The sequence below is a fragment of the Paramormyrops kingsleyae genome, chromosome 25 (genome assembly GCF_048594095.1).
Source record: "Paramormyrops kingsleyae isolate MSU_618 chromosome 25, PKINGS_0.4, whole genome shotgun sequence".
Classification (NCBI taxonomy): Eukaryota; Metazoa; Chordata; class Actinopteri; order Osteoglossiformes; family Mormyridae; genus Paramormyrops; species Paramormyrops kingsleyae.
Genome location: NC_132821.1, coordinates 15,943,353 through 15,959,521, shown reverse-complemented (window position 1 = coordinate 15,959,521; position 16,169 = coordinate 15,943,353). Strand labels below are relative to the sequence as shown.

At 40.7% G+C, this 16,169-nt stretch overlaps 1 protein-coding gene across 1 annotated transcript; it reads right to left on the bottom strand.

The window, feature by feature from the left end:
- Positions 1-11,808: 11,808 nt before the first annotated feature.
- On the bottom strand, positions 11,809-15,268 carry LOC140582772 (uncharacterized). Its single transcript, XM_072707083.1, has 5 exons — positions 15,233-15,268; positions 15,045-15,088; positions 12,459-13,520; positions 12,051-12,179; positions 11,809-11,829 (listed from the first exon to the last, which is right to left on the bottom strand). The coding sequence occupies exons 3-5, from the start codon at positions 13,518-13,520 to the stop codon at positions 11,809-11,811; spliced, it is 1,212 nt and encodes a 403-aa protein (XP_072563184.1). The 5' UTR covers positions 15,045-15,088; positions 15,233-15,268.
- Positions 15,269-16,169: the final 901 nt, after the last annotated feature.

The following is a 16,169-nucleotide window of genomic DNA, read 5'->3' as shown; positions in this document are numbered from 1 at the left end:
CAAATTTGACCCACTAATGTAGCACTGGACCTCAAACAGACCTTCCAAATTTGGTGCTGATCGGTCAAATGGGGGCGTGACAGCCACTGTCCATATATGTGTAAGACCCACCTTAGCAGATTCAGCTGAAATGTCCTTATTCGTCATGAAACCTTCAAATAATTGTTACCTTTCCCTTCAGCTGAGTCCATATTTTTAATTTCCTTTCATTTTTCACCAATTTGCCTTATACAACATTATCAGACTTCATTTACAAATGAGAAGGTCAGAAAGCATTTAATATCATTTCTAAAATGGAGCGCTGACTCCACCTGCTGGCCACACCATTTCCATTCCCATTTCATTCAAACAGCTAAATCTCAGGCATGCTTCATCCGATCCTTACAAAATTTGATTCACTTCTGTATCAGTGGACTACAGACAGACCTTCCAAGTTTGGTGGCAATCAGTCAAATGGGAGCCATACAACCACTGTCCTAGTATGTCTAATAACTACCTTGGCTAATTCAGCTGAAATATCCTTCATAATACTTTCAAGGAATTAACTTTCCCTTCACCTCAGTCCATATTTTTAAGCTCCTTTCATTTTTCTGCTATTTGACTTATAGAAAATTATCAGATTTTATTTATAAGCCAGGCAGTATATATTGCATATTTTTCGCTTTTTTGTATTAAATTGGCCAGTAGGTGGAGATGGTGCTCTATTTATATTGGCCTTTTTTGGATTTTTTTTTATAGATTCACCAGGAGGTGCAGTTCGTCCTCTATTTCACTAATGCCATTCAATTATTTCAGGGCTTCTTATGTCTAGAAGAATACCTTACAAATGTAGTAGGCCACTGTTGTTTTAAATATACAAGACAGCATGTGTTCACTGAGGTAGTATAAAGTAAACTTAACTTGTATGATCCAGACTTAAAATATTAGGTATGCAGGTGCCTATTTCTACCGACTACTTATACCGTCTGACACAAACCACACATTCTTTTGGGCTGAGGCACTTCACCAAAGGGTTCTATATTCTATCCTATATTGGTGTACTAAGGCTGCTTCTGCTAATGGCAGTAGTCAAACTGCCACACCAGGGACTGCATGCATACAGCAGGCAAATATTATACATTATGGCCATTTACTATATAATGTCATTATAGTTTAGTGTGATTTTTGTTAAATGTTGCTCATGACATTGTAATACTTTTTCTATGTGTATTTCCTTTACTGCCTGTTTCACCTACCATAATTTGAAATTTATTCTGACATTTACATGTGTATTTAAGATGCTTAAGAATGATGACTGTATTAATGATTATAATATTTATTGTTATTCATTAGAGACATAATGGAAAACACATTATACACATTGTAAAATTGCAATTAACTACATTTGTCTTAGCCAAACATTTAGGTTTGTGTTATTGTTTGAGGAGGCTGAAAAAGTACATTGAGGCCACAATAGTTGAGCCAGCACAATTGACATAATATTTTGCATATGATGTGCATACCATTCTTACATAAACAGTGTATAAAGACCACAAAGTGTGATAGTAGCACTCATATATATATACTTCAAAACTGCCAACATGGCAATATTGTTTTGAATATACAATTTAGTGTAAGTCAACACAGGCATCACAAACAAAGCTGGATCATTATTTTGACATCAATTTAACCATGGCATCATGACTGTGAATTACATAACATATTATGTAGTACAGAACTGTTACAACACATCATTAATGTTTTGTTATTGCAGAGTAAAAGTGAAAATAACTCAATAAATACTACAAAAAAAAATTGTGAGACATCATAGCAAGGGCGCCGCCAGAAATCTTGGGCCCCATGAAAGATTACAATTTTGCCCCCTCCCCCCCTTTTTGCGAAAACGTAAAGCCCCTAACAGGGCCCCATGTCAGTGCTGGGCCCCTAGAATTGTTCTAACCTTTCCTCCCTTGGCGGCACCCCTGCATCATAGCAATAAACATCCACAAGCAACAGCACATTTTACTCAAAGTACCTTCATCAGACTATAGTGTGTGGAGATGATTTCTGATGCATTTCACTTCAGGTATCTGTGTGTTGTTCATACTGTCTGTGTGCAGTCTCTGAGTTCTTTAGAGAACGCTTTGCTTGTCGACAAAATGGGCGCAGGGAAACTTGATGTGGTCAGTATGGTGTCAGTGATATGAAGACAAGGCACTGGAAAAGAGAGTAAAACCAGAAAGTTGCATGTCAGCCAATCAGACACTTGCAGTTGTAAAGTAAAACTACTTCACAGACAAAATAATCTTTCAAAGAGGTAAACTCACCAGGCCAGACCATCTGATTGTTCCAATGTACCAGGCAGTGTGATGTGTTAACGAAACTTGATGTGGTGGGCATGGGGTCAGTGTCATCAACAGCAGGCGCTGGAAAAGATTAAAAGCATAAACTGGCATGTAAGTTAGACAAACACTGACAGAGTAAAACTAGAAGTACATGAAAGAGGAAGAAACCTCTGAAAAAGGCAAACTCACAAGATCAGTGCCTGCTCCTCTGGCCATGTAGCATACAGTGTGATGTGTCACACTCCCAATGTACAGCTGTATGACAAAGGATGCAGTATAGCAGAGCTTGGACAGACAGATGTGCCTTAGCTTGATCATCAGGGAAGGACATGGTAGTTGTGCCTTAGTGACCTGAGGTTATACATAGGAGAAGGCAGGTTAAAACATGGAATATAACAATGTAGTAGGGATTTCTGACAATACTTAGTTGCCCAATTTATAAGCTCATACACTGCAAACTGGTATGTTTTAACTAACATGCCTATGTTAAGTGAGAAAACTGTCACTCACGCACCTTTGCTTTGCCCACCCAGTCATGGCACATCCACTGTGTCTAGATAAACGTCTCACACTCACTGCCCAGCTTTCCCACTTAGATCTTAGGGCATCCACATGTATGACTGTTTAGTGTTACTTCATTTTAGCTGTTTGAAGAAAGACACAGAACATACACATTACTACAAAAATTGCATCATATACATAATACCATTATACAGTCAGTGTACATATGTCCAACATTTCCTTTTAGAGTGTGAAACTACACTGTACAACACTATACAAACACACGTCAGTATATGGTCTTACCTTAGCCCATAGATGTCTCTGCCTCTTCGCCCTCTCATCATTCTTTTCGATCAAAGCCTTGCTCTGTGAAATTCTGTGTCTTTTTAGCATGTTTTGTAGTACAAGACATTAGTTTGGTACTGTCTACATCTGATGGTACTTCTTAATTTCCTTACATTTAATTCATTGTAATTATATATTCTATGTTATATAAACAACTACACATTTACATTTTGCAAGTGTGTGGTGCTGTGTAAAGAGGTTCAGTGCACTGTACTGCCCCACAACACAGAATTTCTATATAGGCAACAATGCATTTCATGAATAGTCAATTAAATCACAGGACATCTAAAATTATTTATGTTTTTGTGGAAAATTCATACCATCAACAAGTTTGGCATACTGCTGTTGTGAGGCACTTGACAGAGCACATTACCTCCTTTTTCCAAGCCCATGTCACGTCCTCTGTGCTAATCTTCCCCTAGCCCCCACACCCACCCCCAGTGCCAGGTGCCCCATCCTCCCCTGCTTCCCAGCCAGCCCTAGCTCTAGGCCCCCTGTCCCAGAAGCTGAAGCCCAACACCGCTCCCCTAAGATTAGCCTATGCTTAGTGGTAGCTAACATGTTGTATACAAAACTACACATTTACATTTTTGAAAGGTGTGGTGCTTTGTAAAGAGGTTCAGTGCACTGTACTGGCCCACAACACAGAATTTCTATGTACACAACAATAATTTTTATGAATAGTCAATTATATTGCAGGATATCTAAAAAAAAAATTATTTTTTATTTATAGCATTTCAAAATTTTGGGATACTGCTGTTGTGAGGTACTTGACAGAGCACATTACCTCCCTTTTCAAAGCCCACATTGCTTGCTCTGTCCTAATCTTTCCCTAGCCCCCACACCAACCCCCAGTGCCAGGTGTCACATCCTAGTCCCCTTATGCCTAGCGCTACTGACCCTCCCGTAACCTTAGTCCTATGCCTAGTGGTAACCCAATCAGCCCACCTCAGACTACTCCCGAGCAACAGGCCGCTATGTCCAGCTTTAGTCCCCCCTGCCTCAGCCCTAGTGCCAGCTCACTGAAGTCCAGCTGCAGCCACCTAAAGCATGGTGCCAGCTGCAGGCCTAGCAACAGCCACCTCAAGGTCGACCCCAACCGCCAAAGCCCAACATCAGCCTCAGGCTAAATGCCAAGCCCTGAAACACCAGCTCCACTGCTAACCTTTGAGACCCAGTTGCAACGTTCTGAAGGCCAACCCCAGTCCTAGCCCCCGACAGCCTACTGGCAACCCCAGTGGTAGCTACTGATGGCTAGATAATGTAGCACTACACATTCATGATGGCTGAAATACATTGGCATTGCTGAAACAAAAATTCTGTTAGTCAAAATGTCTTTCACATACACATGATCAATCAAAGTGCCTTTCCCAGTGGTTGCTTCTTTCACAAGTTGAGCATACCCATGTTCTTCCATAAAATTAGCAATTGTACTTACTGCCAAATGATTTACTGCATGACAAATTTTTTTTTGTTTTTTTATACAGTTTCTTATAGATAATGTAGCACTATACATTCATGATGGCTGAAATACGTCGGCATTACTGAAACAGAGATGCTGTTAGTCACAATGTCTTTCACATACACATGATCAATCAAAGTGCCTTTCCCAGTGGTTGCTTCTTTGACAAGTTGAGCATACCCATGTTCTTCCATAAAATTAGCAATTGTACTTACTTGCAAAAGATTTTCATTGAAGTCGCCCATGATGATTTTTCCACCTTCCACACTGTCCAAGCGAGTGATCAACTGCATCAGGTTCTTCTGAAAGATTGTCAGATTATACAAGGGTGGTCTGTATAGTACCAAGACTGTTGTTCTTAGTAGGCCCACACTGAACTGCACACACTCAATGTTGACACACTGCACATCAGTCACAGTACAGTTGGTATGTTCTTTATAATACAAACCCACACCACCATGTTGTTGCTTCTTCAGTTCAGCAAAGATAGCATCACTACCATCATATGCCTGATGTCTGGGCTTCCCATGGTATGAAAATCCAGGCAGCTGTACATCTTCTGTGCCTTCCTCCAAATTTAACCATGTCTCTGTCAAGCAGATGATATCAGCTTCCATATACCTTCTGTCTTGCTTTAGGTCATCCAGGTGACATGTAAGTCCTTCAACATTATGTAGGAGAATTTTGCATGATGATGGCACTTCTATGACAGGCTCAATAAACGCAGGCATGCTTTGCATTGCAGTCTCAATGTCTTGTTTTGCATATATAGCAGTCTCCTTAAAGTCTTCTATTATGAGGCCTTCCAGAGAAGTCACACGGCTTAATGCTACATACGCTTGTCCAGCTGCAAATATCTTCTTTAGTGATACAACAGCCTTATCCACTGTCAGACCTTGTACCTTGTGTACTGTACAAGCCCAAGCTAATTTCAGTGGAAACTGCCGTCGTGTTCCACCACTGTTTGTCACTCTCTCCTCCTCTGGTTTGATTCGTGTAGCTTTGTCCAACCCTACTTTGAGGCATGGCTTCTTTCCCCTGAGTGACTTTCCAGCTGCTTCATTGTCAAATGTGATGTATATCTCTGATGGAAAATCCTCATCAGTATCAAAGCAGATGTCACTGACTGTACCAAATGCACCATTTACCAGGCCGTCTGAAACATCAATGTTTTTCAGCAGCATTACTCGTGCATTGACACCTACATGTAGTGATTCTAGGAGACATGTTTTCTGAACATTGGCATGATGTCCATGTTTCCTTTCCAGTCTGCCAGTTGCAGCAACCCTTTCAAAATCCTGAGCATGAATGATGACATGGTCTGAGCATATCTTCCGCAGCATATGGTAGTTATGCTGATCAACTTCGTCATTGGTTGCATAAATATGAAGAGCAGTACTGTCTTGTCCTTCGCCTGTCACACATTGTTTCAGCATAGCGATGTCTTCCTCCAGCATTGCATCACCCCTTTTGCGTTTCCTTAGTCGATTCAGCAACTGTGCAAACTCCATATCTTTCTGTCTCATAATTTCAGTCAGCTCCACCATAGCAAAATGATTCTGCCATAGATTCACACCTTTACCCTCAGTATATAAAGCTTTCCCTTTCACAGGACAAAGTTGGTAGAAATCTCCAACAGCAATGATTGAAACATTTCCAAAAGCAGAATAATCTCCAATTTGTTTGATTTGTCTTAATCTGCCATGAATATACGCAAGCAGCTTGTGATCAACCATTGAAATTTCATCTATAATCAATATCTGCAGGTTTCCCAGTTCAGCTCTCAATGAATTTATTTTTTCATCTCCAAGTGGTTCATATGGCAACTTTACATCTGTTGCAATATGGAAACAGGTGTGTATCGTTGCAGCTTTTATGTTGTAAGCACTAACTCCAGTTGGAGCAGTGAGTAACACATGGGTCTCATCTGGATTATGTGACAACTGACACAAGATACGAGCTGCCTCATACTGTATTGCTTTGATCAAGACTGACTTGCCCACACCTCCAGGTCCAGATATGAATACATGAAATGGTTCTGGGTTTTCACCACGTGCCTTCTGTAAACACCAGTTTCGTATTTTGTAAAAGATCTCAGATTGCTTGTTATTCAGTGAGCGAAGCAAAGCCAAGACTTCCTGCCTGGACATACCACAAGGATTGTCATGCAACATATAGCGACTCAGTCTTGGTAACAAATCTGGTATCTCATCACGTTGTTCTCTCATTTCTGGTGTAATGTTGGATTTGCTGGCAAGACATTCTAACCGTTCACGTTCAGTCTCTGGACAAATCTCTGCCCAAGCATCTTCCATTGCACCATGCAGCTGTAGGTCTTCCTGAGCTTTGTCTATTGCACGTGATTCCTTTTCAAAACTTGACATGTTTGACTCCACAACCAGTTTCACTGAATGCAATTCATCATCAAGAAACTTGACACAACCAATCTCATAAAATTCTTGGTAACTGCCAAAAGTAGAAGGTTTTAACTGTGCATCGAAATAATGTGGCAGAAAAAGTTGCAAAATGCTGTGGTAATATTTTTCTGGGTCCTTTGTGGGTGAAAAGCGAGCATACCGAACAACAGCTGCATCTGTGCGTGTCCTTTTTTTCACAAATCCTAATTTTCTGTCCAACTGCACACTTCCAGGGCATGAGCTTTGAGACTTAGACAGTATTCTGTACTCAGATGCAAATCTCGCCAGGCACATTCCTGCAAACACTTCTGTTTCTGGTCTGGCTTTATATCTATCAGTGATACTGTTCATCCAAATTCCTTGTTCATCCTCATTCTCACACTCAGCTTTCTTCCGTATGACATTCAATGGAAGGCTCATTTTTACCACATTTTCTCCAGTTGGGATAAACTGCACCTTTCGTGATCCCTCTTTCAACCTCATGTTAGTCAGACGATAAACACTTTCCTGAGCTGAAACTTCACGATTGTGTAGGAAAACACTGCCAAGTTGCCGAAGAGCTTCTTTTGCATCAAGGTTACCTTGCTGGGTGGCCTCTTTCTGAGCATTTGCCAGTAGCAGTCCCATCTCTCTCTCAGCTTTGGAAATGTAGGAAATGATGTACACAATACATGAATATGCATCAACCACAAACTGAATGTCCATGTTTGCATTCCAACAGCGTAAAAGGTCTCTGTTATATTGGTTCACCCACACTTCACATGGTCTCCTCTTAAGAACAATGGTAGTTTTCTTTGTGATTCTTGAGTACGCAGCTTCAAATATTTCCTGACTGATACCAATTGCACTAAATAAGGAATCAACAGACTCATAGTTGGCATCAGGGTTTAGTACAGCATCCTTCACTCTTTTCATGATAGCATCTGCTACTTCTTTTTTCAGGGGCTGTCCGTCTGTCTCACCATCTCCAAGTTTGCATGATGACACAAATGTTCTGTTGCTTGGAGGACGTGGGAAATTGAATCTACAAGTTTTCCCTTTTTTCTTGCATGTTTTTGAGTGCCTCTTACTATGTTGCTGTACACTACATACAATTTCATGCATTTCATTGTCACCCTCTGGCATTTCACATGTTACATATTGATCAATGAAAGCTGATACCTCATCTTCATCATCTTTGCCAACCTTAGGTGCATCTTCCACCCAAAACAAACAGTGAGTGTGAGGTGATCCCCGTTGCTGAAATTCTACTCTGTAGAAATAATCAACTATTTTGCCAATCGGTTGTGCTTCTGACATGATGACATCTTTCAGGAAGCAGTGGAATCGATAATGAAACATTCTGGCAGCTGTCACAGGATTGTTTTTCAACAGTGCACACCTTTCTGACCAGTCGAGCTCAGCACTTGATGCATCTATGCCGTCTTGTTTGAAGATTGCTGTCATCAGTTCTGTCCAGCGTAAATCAGCAGAAGAAAAAGAGCAAAACCATGTGGGAATACCAAGCTGTCTTACCATTGCAAACAAATCTTTCTGAACACTTTGCCAAAAAACAGGGGTGCCTCTGATTGGTCTTAGAAATTTATAACCTTCATCAAAATTGAACATCTTTTGTAGAGACTCCTTATTTGTCAAAGTTTCTGATGTGACAGGACACTTATCCCGTGCATCATAGCCTTTTCTCACAGCAATTGACACATTTGACACAACCTGCTGAAGCTCAGACAAATACTGCCCATAAAATATATAGTCTAAGTTTTTTCCAAAACGTCCATCTGCATTAAGAATTCTTGTATTTAAATACCTACACAGTGTCAGTTTTTCCTTCTTTCTGTCATGAAAAGTACCTGTTCCTTTTGGGAAAAGGACTGGAAAACATTTAGCTTCATTTGACTCATCAGTTAGAAGCCTCACTGGATTGTTTCCTTCTGCAGGTGCCATCGACATGATTCCATCAAAGTGCTGATCCAAGATCTCTTGTGCTATGTCTACAGGTTGAAGACACGTATCCATATACATGCCATGTTGTTGTCTATCATGCAAAGTTTCATCCATTTCCTCATCATCTATGTTATTTTCATTATGCTCTTCATCTGCATGTGTGTCACCTACATAACCAGGTACTTCTTTAGTTTTCTGCAGGGGATTAATCCAGTCATTGTTGAACTCCACATTGCTGTAAAATTTGTTATTCTCTGTAAGATACACCAAAGCCTTCTTTATTTTTTCTGGATGCACAAATTCATATTTGTAATGTCCTTTGTAAGTTAACTTCCTCTTCAACTTTACACGAATCATAAGGTCATCATTGTCGACTCTCGGTAAAACTTCAGCTACATTTGGAACACTAGATGGGACACAAGTCACAGGACCATGAACACCATTTTGTCCACCTTTTGGCAAAGACACAATTCTCATAAAAGGAATATGCATAGAAATCAGATGCTGTTCCAGTGAATTTAGATGCTGTAACTCTACAGGGACAGGGTCTAAAGCTAGATTGTTTGCAACACTCTCTGCTGGCAGTTTCCCATCAAGAATTTTTCTGTGACACGTGTGGCAGATCCACAAGGAACCTCTAGAGCCAATAACACTGCTACAATCATCAGAACACATATCTATACATTTATGCAAGTATGTCTCAGTTATACACTGTGAAGCCACTAACGCAATTGCCTGTGATTTTTTGAAGTACTCATCTTTCTTACAAATCAGAACTTGGTGTTTAAATAGCATTCGATGACACACTGAACAAATGTATTCTGGGCCTTTAGTTATTTTCTGTCTAAACTGTTCAACCACATACTTAATGTCTTTTCTGTTATCCTTCTCTTTAGTCCGTTTTCCAATATTTCTGCTTTTCACTGCGGTGGCATAACACCTGTCTGTCTTATATCTATTACTGCAACTTTGCTTCTGAGCTGATTGGTATACTGGATTACAATGGTAGGCTTCAAATTTCTGTTTCTTCACAGCTTCTCTGTAACTTTCATTTGTGATATGCTTACTAACCATAAAGTCTTTTACACGTTCCCTGTGTTCAATGTCAGTTGCATACTTCTGCACACTTGACTGCTTCACACGGTGCCTGTGTTCAGTGTCTGTAGCATACTTAATCACACTCGACTGCTTCACACGGTGCCTGTGTTCAGTGTCTGTCGCATACTTAATCACACTCGACTGCTTCACACGGTGCCTGTGTTCAGTGTCTGTCGCATACTTAATCACACTCAACTGCTTCACACATTGCCTGTGTTCAGTGTCTGTCGCATACTTGCTCACACTCGACTGCTTCACACATTGCCTGTGTTCAGTGTCTGTCGCATACTTGCTCACACTCGACTGCTTCACACGTTGCCTGTGTTCAGTGTCTGTCGCATACTTGCTCACACTCGACTGCTTCACATGTTGCCTGTGTTCAGTGTCTGTCGCATACTTGCTCACACTCGACTGCTTCACATGTTGCCTGTGTTCAGTGTCTGTCGCATACTTGCTCACACTCGACTGCTTCACATGTTGCCTGTGTTCAGTGTCTGTCGCATACTTGCTCACACTCGACTGCTTCACATGTTGCCTGTGTTCAGTGTCTGTCGCATACTTGCTCACACTCGACTGCTTCACATGTTGCCTGTGTTCAGTGTCTGTCGCATACTTGCTCACACTCGACTGCTTCACATGTTGCCTGTGTTCAGTGTCTCTCGCATACTTAATCACACTCGACTGCTTCACATGTTGCCTGTGTTCAGGGTCTGTCGCATACTTGCTCACACTCAACTGCTTCACATGTTGCCTGTGTTCAGTGTCTCTCGCATACTTGCTCACACTCAACTGCTTCACACAGTGCCTGTGTTCAGTGTCTGTTGCATACTTAATCACACTCGACTGCTTCACACATTGCCTGTGTTCAGTGTCTGTCGCATACTTGCTCACACTAGACTGCTTCACACGTTGACTGTGTTCATTATCTGTCGCATACTTGCTCACACTCGACTGCTTCACACGTTGCCTATGTTCATTATCTGTCGCATACTTGCTCACACTCGACTGCTTCACACGTTGACTGTGTTCATTATCTGTCGCATACTTGCTCACACTCGACTGCTTCACACGTTGCCTATGTTCATTATCTGTCGCATACTTACTCACACTTGACTGCTGTATATGTTTGCGGTGACCCAAGTCTGTTGCATACTTACTTACACTTGACTGTTTCACATGTTCTCTATACACTTCATCGTCATGGTAGCGCTTTATGCTTCTCTCAAGTTGTTCCTCCTTGTACACCATACTTTCTTCATACCGTCTTTTGCCTCGTTCCAGTTTTCGTCGACTTGATGCCATTTCAGATGATGTGTTGTGAATTTCAGAGCATCGTGTGGCACAACCCTCAGTATCACACCTTTTCACACAAGTTACAGCCTCATAGTGTGACTCATTACAATGTTTCAGGTATATACCTCTCGGATCAGAACCAATACATGTGGAGTACTTCAACCATTTGTTATTGGAGTATGTGAAAATATGCACACCAAGCAGATCAGCAGCAGCTTGAATCTCTACCTCAGATGCCCAAGTACCAACATATTTCATCCGTGATGCAGTGACATACTCAGTGACAGAAGAGTGACCTTCCCTAAGACAAGCAACATACCTGGATTGATTTTTTAGTATGTGAGCAACAACAGCACATCTAATTTTCCTGTGTTCTTTCTCATTTCCGGAAATGGCAAAAGCCAGAGATCTGAAAAAGCAGTTACCATCACCAGTAATAGGCACCATTCTGCAAGGGTCACCCATTGGAAATTGTGCAGCCATGTTCACATGACCATGATCAATGTACACCATACCAAGCTTACAGGAAAGGCTTCTTTGCTGCTGTGTTGTCAAAGGACTGAACAAAAACTGCTCACTGCATAACTCACTGATAAATACTACATCACCTTCATTACTAACATGCATATCAACCTCAGGTTCTGCATCGTCTGTCACATTTGGCCTTACCACACCATATTCGCTCTCTGACATGCTGGCAAACTGCTGGACTCTGGTCACTGAGGAGTCACCGTCTGGATGGTCTGACATGCTGGTAGGCTGGTTGAGACTGGTGACTGAGGAGTTACCATCTGGATGCTGGTGCAGGATGCTTCGACTGGTCACACTCACAGCTGTAATCTCAAACTGTTCCCCTGTTGCATCTAAAGACAGTCCTAGGGTATTCACATGGTCTAACAAAGAATCTATGTTAGAGTGGTACACCAATATACTTCTGCCTGATGCATCGCTTGCTCCATCTCCTCGTCGGGAATGGGAGTCGATCACCACATACCATGACCCTTGCTTAATGATGGCACATGTATTAACTTTAAGAGTAAAAAGACATGCATCATACTGTGAGAATACTTTTCTTACCGCTTGATCAGCTGACATGAGAATGTTGCACATATCTCCATATTCGCTCACACCAAACAAGCCAACAAACATGTCATCATGGTAGTTTATTTCAAATTTATCACCATTCAATGTGTACTCAGTTGGTAGATCTCTCACAAACAGATACCCAGAAGCATCTTGAATTCTCCCAGCATCTCTGATGGTAGTGTAGAGGTCATCTCCATTCAGCAGTACTTGATCAATGTCTGTGACTGACCAGCTTAAAACGTTCTTTATCTTACACATTAGTATGGCAATCAAACTATTAGCAACACATTGCTTGTTCCTGTTAACACCAAATTGTGGGTGTCCTTGATGGAAGGAGCCTCTCACAGTACGTGCCTGAGGAAAATGAGGAGATGCACAGATATTTACAGGGTTCAGATGCTGCTCTTGATCAACGGTACATTCAAATTTTGCCAAGGGTTTTGCCAGAGGAATTGCCAAGGAGTTTGCCAGAGGAATTGCCAAGGAGTTTGCCAGAGGAATTGCCAGAGGAATTGCCAGAGGAATTGCCAGAGGAATTGCCAAGGAGTTTGCCAGAGGAATTGCCAAAGAATTAGATGGTCGCATGGATGGTAATATAGATGGTGGTATGGATGGTAATATAGCTGCAGCCTTTCTTTTTTGAGGTGGCTGCAAAACCTCGTCATCAGTCAAAGCCTTGTCTTTATAAAGAGAAGGTATAAACAAATTGTCATCAGTCCTACAAATGGCACCCAGAGTGGGAACCTGGTGGTCATGGCTCGTCGGGCAAGTCACAGTCAGGATCTTTTTGGTATTCCAGTAGGGGGGAAAAGAAATAACCCCGTCAGTCATAGCCATGACAGAGTCAGGCCGCGGCTGTGCGGCCTGCTCAGGTTGTTGGTCGTGGCTCGTCGGGAAAGTCACAGTCGTGATCTTTTTGGTATTCCGGTAGGGGGGAAAAGACGTAACCCCGTCATCAGTCATAGCCACATCAAAACTATCAGCAGCTCGCCGCCGGTCCATCAGCCTCTTCTTCGCTGCTGCTGAACGCTTGGACGCCTTGGTGCGAGGCATCTGCAAATGAACAAAGGGGGGGACACAACACAAGGCACACCTGCTTACAACCTTACTTTGCACTGACATCTCAATTATACGTCCTAATAGCTAGGGATGTACACTTGTAATTTAAAATCACAGGTTCAAATCCCCAACAAGCAAGGTACCACTGAGTTACCCTCAGCAAAGTACCACCTCGAACAACTGCTCGAATGATGCATCTGTCAAGTTGTTCCTCCTTGGATGTAACTTCATAGCGTCTTCTCTTCTGCCAGTTTCCAACAGTGTTCCATACGGGTTACATGTAGAAGACATTTTATGATCGTGCAGTGTGTGGTGACTCAGTAATTATCAGTTATCACAAAACTAATTTTGATTGATATGTATTAAAACAATTACAATGCTGTTCTTCTGTGAGAACTATGTACACTAACACAACTCGGCTACTTAGAATCAGTGATGCAGCTAAATTAATATTGAAGTGTATGGACAGTGAACCACAATTTACACAATAAACATTTTATGAAATGCTATAATGATGCATCTGTCAAGTTGTTCCTCCTTGGATGGAACTTCATAGCGTCTTCTCTTCTGCCAGTTCCCAACAGTGTTCCATATGGGTTACATGTAGAAGATATTTTATGGTTGTGCAGTGTGTGGTGACTCAGTAATTATCAGTTATCACAAAACTAAGTTTAATTGATATGCATTACTTAAAGCAATTACAATGCTGTTTTTCTGTGAGAACTATGTTCTATATCTCAGCTACTTAGAAACAGTGATGCAGCTAAATCAATATTGAAGTGTCTAGACAGTAAACCACAATTTACACACTAAACATTTTATGAAGCATTACAATCCTTATCCTACAATCAATCTCTCACATGACTTTCATTGTTAAAATGACACATTTACCTGTGAAGTCACACTGCAAAACAATATTACACAAGCTTCACCTCAACACTAACTGATGGGTTTCTCACATGTATTTCAATTTTTCCTGTCACTACAATGCAATTTATTACAAATGCTACAAATTACTAATCTCACAGACACAAATATACCTTAAAATCAATATCATGGCCATTTACCATATTGGGGAAAAAGCACCTCTGCCACTATATATTCAATGTGCTGTTGCATAAACAACTATGTTAATTTTTATGTTTTAAATTGAATTTAAGTAAGCACTTTTTTTTTTTACACAGCATGTACCTACAGTACAGAAAAGTCTTCGTACTAGTGTAGCACAAACTAAAACCGTACGTTCCTTTAAATCAAACCTAGATAAGATTAACAACTATAACATATTAAGCAATAACAATTACCTATAAAATACTATGCTTCTCTTCCTATAGCAAATGCATTTACAGCATACTGCTGAAATATGGAATAGTCTTCCAGGTAGTAAATTGTAACCCAAAACCCTGGGTTACCTTGAATCAGATAGATAAGATTTTAACAACTAACATATTAAGCTTCTATTTCTATAGCTAACTGATGTAGTGGCAATGCTAACTTCTCCAAGTGCACAAAGCATACCGTTTATCACTTTCTCCTTGGAAATGTCTTTCTCCAGCAGAAATCTGTAGAGAAAAGTGACAGATGACTTTCATAGCATCAACATTTCTCAATAGTCAGTCTTTATTGAAAACACCATGTACATTTGAAACCTTCTCCACAGTCATTCTCAAACAACTGGTGGTAGACAGCAGCTTCAAAATATTCACCTTTGATCCCTCTGTCGTCAGACCTCTTGAAAGTCTATAAAGACAAGATGTATGACTTAACTGACATGTGTATACATTTCATTAGTATACGAAACATGGATACCACAAACATTTTTTTACTGTAGCATTCCAAGCAGTCCTTTAACATTAAGTTTCTTTCATAATGGCTTACATTACTAGTAAAATACATATTACATTTTTACTGTAAAATATACGCAGTAAATTCACATCGACTGAGAGGAATGACAAAAGTGCACCCTACAAACATCGCTGCGATGTAATGCAGCCTCACATACATTTGTTTCACACCGGTCTGTATCTGTTTTCGTACTGTTACAGTTCCTAAACACGCAGGCATGGCTCCTTGCCGGTTAATTCTGTCGGTATTTACCGTGAACTGCTGCAGTAGTAACTAAGCAGTCATTGCCTTACTTTACAGGTCTATAACTACGACGTAACCACTACGGACGTTTAGCATGCAACTTACGGTAATACCGTAATGGACTGCTGCCGAATCGTTATCGGCTGCATTGCAAAATATGTTACTTTAAAATATATGGCTACATAGATGGGGATAGAGTAAAGCGCCTTCAGACAATTTAATGTTGTGAACCAAATAAAAGTATATTTAATTGTAAATTGATAACCGGATAGTGATCACATTGAAGATTTCAATATTAAGATTCTTCGTCACATACATAGATATAACAAGTACAACATGCAGTGAAATAAACCCTGACCAATCTAAAGACTGTGCAAAACGACATAGAGTAAAAAAATACAAAATGTACGACTTGTATTCCGTACATGTGCGCATGCTCAGCAAAAACAAGACATCTGAAATGGCCGACACGGAAACCGCTCTGTGGCGCATTTAATATTACAATTTAATTTAAAGAAATCTACCGTAATTATAAATGTTAAAACAGAAAAGTAC

Excerpts from the sequence above, each read along its gene's own strand:
- LOC140582772 (XM_072707083.1), bottom strand. The coding sequence starts at position 13,520 with ATGCCTCGCACCAAGGCGTCCAAGCGTTCAGCAGCAGCGAAGAAGAGG. Across the intron at positions 12,180-12,458 it reads TCATGTCAGCTGATCAAGCG|CATCCAGATGGTAACTCCTC; the intron begins GTAAGAAAAGTA and ends ATCCTGCACCAG. Across the intron at positions 11,830-12,050 it reads CAGAGAGCGAATATGGTGTG|AATGGTGCCTATTACTGGTG; the intron begins GTAAGGCCAAAT and ends TGACCCTTGCAG.